The sequence below is a fragment of the Vipera berus genome (assembly GCF_964194415.1).
Source record: "Vipera berus genome assembly, chromosome: 4".
Taxonomy (NCBI): domain Eukaryota; kingdom Metazoa; phylum Chordata; class Lepidosauria; order Squamata; family Viperidae; genus Vipera; species Vipera berus.
The window spans coordinates 93,043,387-93,049,386 of NC_138206.1; the positions used below are offsets into that span (position 1 = coordinate 93,043,387).

Genomic DNA, 6,000 nt, shown 5'->3' on the forward strand with positions numbered 1-6,000 from the left:
CCGTGCTGATAGGTTCCTACCCCAAAAGATTGAACGCTGTCATAAAATCAAAAGTTGCTTCAACAGAGTATTAGTTTAAGGGTATGCACACTTATGCAACCATTTTATTGTAAGTTTTTTATTTTTATTTTTTCCTCCTAAAAGTTTTCAGTTTGTTTTTCAATTGAATTGCAAAGCTTATAGGCTATATTAAAGGTGAAAAAAATCTGAAGTAATTTATCTTGATTTTTTTACATCTCAAAATCCTGGCATTTTAACGGGTAGGTAGATTTTTTATATCCACTGCATTAGGTATTTGTTTTTCATCTACACATAGTATATCAATGATAATGAAAATGAAAATGATCTGCAAGCTCTAGAAAGGAACACAGTGAAAAAAATGAAACTAAAATTAAATATAGAGAAAACTAATGACAACAGGTACAGCAACCAATCTTAATGTTGGCAGTGAAGGTGTGCATAGTGTTTGCCTTTTAGGATCAGCCATCAATAATAAAGGAACATGAAATCAAGAACCATGCCACAGAGTAACATCAACACATTCTAAGGCTTGAAGGCCTTAGAAATGATATTCAGATGCTCTGATGTGTCTATGATTGCAAAGATCAAAATTATAGCAATGGTATTATTCTCTGTAATACTTCATGGAAAGAAAGTGGACTTTGATGAAACAGGATAACAATATTGATACTTTGGAACTTTGGTGTTGGAGGAGACTCCTGAGAGTGGCCAAGAAAATGAACAAATGGATCATCTACCAAATCAACCCAGAGTTCTCACTCAAAGCGCACATATGACCAGTCTCAGATTATTTCACATTATATGAAGACTCAGTTCTCTGGAGAAGGCTGTATTGGGAAAATTAGAAGAAAAGGGGAGTAGATGATCAGCAGCAAGGTGGATAGATTTGATTACAGCAGCAGTGGGACAATGTTTGAAGGTCTAAAGGGCCAGATTGGTGGAAAGATCATCCCGAAGAGAAGTCATGGATGTAGTTGCTGGATTAAAACAGACTTGATGGCATAGCAGTTAATCATGATGAGCTAAATTAATTTCAGAACCAGTCTTAAATGCTTATATTCCTGCATTTTATGTTTCTTTATTGTTTTTATTCTGAGCTCTGGTTAAAACACAGATCCCATTATATATCTCACCATAATGAAGGGTATAAACTAAGGAATCTTCCATAGCTTTCACTTGTGCAGTTCTCTCATATTTTTCCATGTTGCAAATAATCAAACCATGGGATTATTTTTAATCAACGAAAACCACCTTTATTAAAAACAGCACAGCAGTATCTACTATAACCAGTCAATGGCTTCTGACCAACTTTCATTGCTTCTTTCAAGGAACCATTTATTCTTCAACATTAGTAATATGAATCATATACTTTTGAAATTACTCTCATTTTCAATTTAGAAATTATTTCTTTTTCATTTCTGATGTCTTTTCATTGTAGCTTTTCTTAACTGACAGTAAGCTTTGACATGGCTTTTTCTTTCTTCACTAAAGAAACTGGTTATATTACCTTCCTTTTACTTTAGCCACTGTGTTGGCCCTTTTCCCTATTCAAAAAGGTTATATCTTTTCTTAAGGCTTATTTATTTGAGATACACTCATAATTCAACCTTTCTTTCACCTCCTATTAATTTAATAAGAGGATTATTATTTAAAACAAATTATTCCGCTATCTTGACCCCATTTAAAATAGTTTTTAGAACAAGGTCTTCTGAGGCATCTATGAGCAGACCTGATCTAAGCCCACATTTCATCATTTTCTAAAAGAAATTCTCCTTAGCCCTTCAACAGTTGATTAGTTTTCTAACCTTAGATTATATGCAAGATGTTAATGTTTCCTCTAAAGCACTGCCTCCCTAACATTCTCTTTCATTACCCAAAACTGCTTATGAGAAAGTCCTTTTCATCCAATATAGGTAAAATACTAAGTCAATTTAAATGTGCCTGTTGTGATTGGGTAATAGGTTCATCTATTGTTACCTAAAAAAATCCCTAATGTGCAGTTTACCTAGGTTTGGGAAGTGTTGCTATAAAAAAATAAAATCCATTTTAAATGGTTTATAAAATAATCATTTGAATATTGAAGAGTCGACTTGTTCCTTTCAAATGTCTTAACAGATTTCTGCTAACTTCTCTTGGAATCCATTTCAGAAATTCCTCTTTTTGAACTTTCTCTTAGCTCTTTCAGTACTGTTCAAGAAAATATGAGGTAAAGTCTTTAGGAGTGATTTTAATAGGATGTTCTGCTTCTAATTGAAACACTTCCCTTTCATCCTCTGGCTCATTCAACTTCTCTGTTATTGTTGAAGTAATCTGACTGGCTGTGGCTATGCTGGTTCTGCTTTGGATATTCTAAATATTTCCCTCTCTCACTTCTCCACCCCACTTTCAGTACACTTTACAGCAGTGTTGCTTGTTTAGTGAAAAGCCTCATCACTTTTGCCCTCACTGTGAGAAAGGAAGCTTCTCTCTTCACTTTCCAGCTGCCTTGGTCATTCTCCAAGGTATGACTTCCATAACTGTTAGGTCTCATGTCACGGACATGTTTTCTGTCCCTGTCCTTTCCAATTATAGCCTCTCCAACAAGTTTTCTCTTACAAATTGTTCAATTATTCTGTTTTCCACTGAGCTCTTCTTTTGGGTTGCTAGCATCTAGTGTAACAGCTCAAAAACTCCCTCTGGTTGTCACCACATGTTGCATGACCTCTTCACTGATTTTCCTTTTTTTACTTTCTTTCTCAGTTCAAAAATTAAAGCCGAATCCCCTTAGCCAGGGATTTGTCTAAAGGAGCTGTTAGTTTTACAGCTATCACCAATTCCTTTCTTAACTTGGAAAGTTTTGTTTTTCTTATTTCTTTAGATGGATCTGTGGTAATATGATTGGGTGGAGGAGAGAACAGTATAGTTGGTTTTTCATGAGTAAATTGGATGAGCTTTTATTAAATAATTTAAAATGAACTTGGTTTTTATGATTTTTGTAATGAGCTTAAATACTTTGAAATGTGACTGTTAACCTGGCACTCAGTGCAAGGCTGTTATTTGAAAAGTTATACATTTACTACTACTGTTGCATTAAAATTATCAATTTCTTCTGATTTTTCCCCCTTTTCCTTTCAGGGCATTGTACAGCAGTTCTTGGTGCTCCTGACCACCAGTTCTGACGAAAGCCTCCGATTTTTTAGCTTTAGATTGGACTTCAATGAACATTATAAAGCCAGAGAACCGAGGCTTCGGCTATCTTTGGGCACTAGAGGGCGGCGTAATTCACACATATGATTTTTTTTCTGCAGCAAACATAACCAGGATCACTCACCTGGATCACTCAAAGTGTAACTGTTGTTGGATGTGGCAGTGATGGTTGACAGTATGAAACCAAATGGCATGCAGTAGTGTTTGTCATTCTTGCAAACAACCTGTTTTCAGTCATGTGGTTGTGCAACACCAGTAGAGAAAGCAAAAGTTTCCTTTCTGTATTTAATAAGTGATACAACTAAGTGGATTTAAATTGTTTCAGTTTTGTTAAGTATTGAAAAATCAGTATATTTTGTTTGGACCTTCTGAGGAACTATCCACTGTAATTTTATATTTGTCATTAGGATATTATTTCCACTTATATTAAGCACTGTTCCCAGGTTTTCATTTGAACTTGGAAACCAGTTTTGTGAAAATTTGCTGCTGGTCAAAAATATGTATCAAAGGTGTTTTTTTTGTTTGTTTGGAGGTTGTTGTTTTTTTAGTATTGTATTGTGGGAAAAATATGTCACATAAATTACTTACATTAATATTTTCAGCGTTTTCAAAGCAATGATTTATTTTTCCAGAAAATTTTTAATTGCTTATACAGAAACTATTAGAAACTTAACACGCACAAATATCCTAAAGAATTCAGTGCTGTCAAGTAATTAAACTTGTAAATATGAAATAGATGTGAATGAAGTATTTTGTGTTCAAATCGGATGTATTCAAAATTAATTTGGATATTGAAGATTACTTATTTCTCTTTCCTTGCCTATTTTTTCATTGTAAATATTTATATATTGCTGTCCAAATATTACAGGGAAACACTTTTGTAAAGAAGCCACTATATATCAAGTCATTCAATTATCCATTTGTTATATTCACAGGTAAAGTCTTAGAAAATAAACACAAATATCTTTCAAACACTTTATTTGTTTCTTCTAACTGGAAAAGTGCCTGTTTTTTTAAAAATAATTATATAATAAAATTAGTTTTTGAATGTATATAGGCCCTTCTTTTCTTTATCTTGCCTAATAGCTTTTCAGAATACATAATATCTCTCAAAAATGGGAATGCCTGACTCCAAAGTCAGTTCATGTTGATGTCTCCATCTAGGTTTCCTAGCTGAGCCAAGTTCAGTATCACAGGCTACGGAGCCAAGGATATCTCTTTATTATTTTTGATTCTCTGAATTTTTTTTCCTGAATTTGTTTTATTCAGTGTGGGTATTTTTAAATGGAAAAAAAATCAAAAACACAAATCTTCGTATTCTTCCCTATATTTCCAGTTCTTTTCCAGTTCACATGTATCAGATGTGTCATTAACCATCTTTCATTTTAACAGTGTTTCAATTTTCCCAAAACATTCAATATATGTGCAGTTTTGCTCTGGCTTACATATCGCCAAAATGTATTTGTCATTGCAGAGTGCATTATACTAGTTTGGCCCACTTTTTCAAATTAGGAATTTGAAAAGTGCCATATAAAGAATTTGAGCAAATATTATAATTAAATTAACTTGTGCTTTAATTGGGCGAATCCAAGAAGCTGGATTAGCAACTCGTACAACTCAAAAAAGTATCAAATCTAATTTTATTATTCCTAAGCATGATTTCAGTATGATTGATCAGCATACTATAGGGTTTCATCATGATTACTGTTGGTAAAAACATTTGGACTAAATGCTTCTGGACATTGGTTAAATAGAATAAATAACTCCTTGCTATTCACTTGTTTTTCTAGTCAGAGTACGAATCTGTACCAGAACCATATTTGTGATGCTGAAAACATGTGCACTCTGTACCATCAAACTGGGATATTTTTGATTCATTAAAATTTCTGTTTGTATTTAGAGCAATGAAATTATTTGATGAAGGATCATGAACCCAATTTAAACTCTCGTAATATTGATGCTTAGATAAGTAAGCGGTGTGTGCTCTTTTGGGTTGTGTGGATTTTGGACTACTCCTGGAGGATACATGACGATCTGTTTTTTTTCTGTGAGAAGTGCTATCTTTCTCTTGATAAGTTTCATAGTCCTGATTCCTGGGTGTATTATATTGTTCTAGACTATTATAGGAAGTGCTATTCAATTTGAAAGGTTTAGATTGTAGTTTGAAATTCTTATGTGTACTATAATTAGGTGATTCCTCTAATGATTCAACAAAGGGAATTAATTCTGTTTGTTTTGCTGGGCAGCTAGGGGAGGAAACAGACTGAATCTCTAAAGGCTTTGTAACATGCTCACCATGTGTTGAAAGAAAAATTGCTGGTGGTGAACAGTTATTGTTGTGATTTTCTATGTCAATAGCATTGTAGAGTGATGTTTTTGGTTCCAGTGGTATCCTATCATTTGTTTCTGGTTCCTCAATTTTTTCAGATTCTTCATGTTTGTTTGATTCCTTATTTTTGACAATTTCTTTTTTCTTGTCAGATTCTTCCTTCTTTTCAGTGTTAGCATTTGCTATAATTGGTTTCCTAAAATGATAAAGGAATAATTTTAAACAAAACTTATCTATAAATAATTCTTAATGTCAAATAATAACTTGGGGACAATCTCAGCTAAAAGACCAATGTTGAATACATTACAAATGATGAAACATTATTTTTCCTTCCATCTTTTCCAAGAAAGGGAGGTAAGCTTTAATCAAGCTGCCATTTTTCTTACTGATAATTTCATTATCAGCCATAAGGGAGAGGGGATTGTTGCATCTGAAGGATTCCTAGCCGATAGAATGGTATTTTG

The 6,000-nt window shown here is 33.4% G+C and overlaps 1 protein-coding gene across 2 annotated transcripts in view; it reads left to right on the forward strand.

Annotated features, from left to right (window-relative positions):
* TUBGCP3 (tubulin gamma complex component 3) overlaps positions 1 to 4,300 on the forward strand; it is a 78,052-nt gene extending 73,752 nt beyond the window's left edge. Inside the window, exon 22 of one of the 2 annotated variants that reach the window (XM_081326606.1) lies at positions 3,309 to 4,300. In XM_081326606.1, coding sequence (XP_081182732.1) covers positions 3,309 to 3,317 — 9 coding nt within the window. In that variant the 3' untranslated portion in view covers positions 3,318 to 4,300. Of the gene's footprint in view, positions 1 to 3,135 lie in introns of both variants that reach the window. The other variant, XM_081326605.1, reaches the window with a different exon arrangement.
* Positions 4,301 to 6,000: the final 1,700 nt, after the last annotated feature.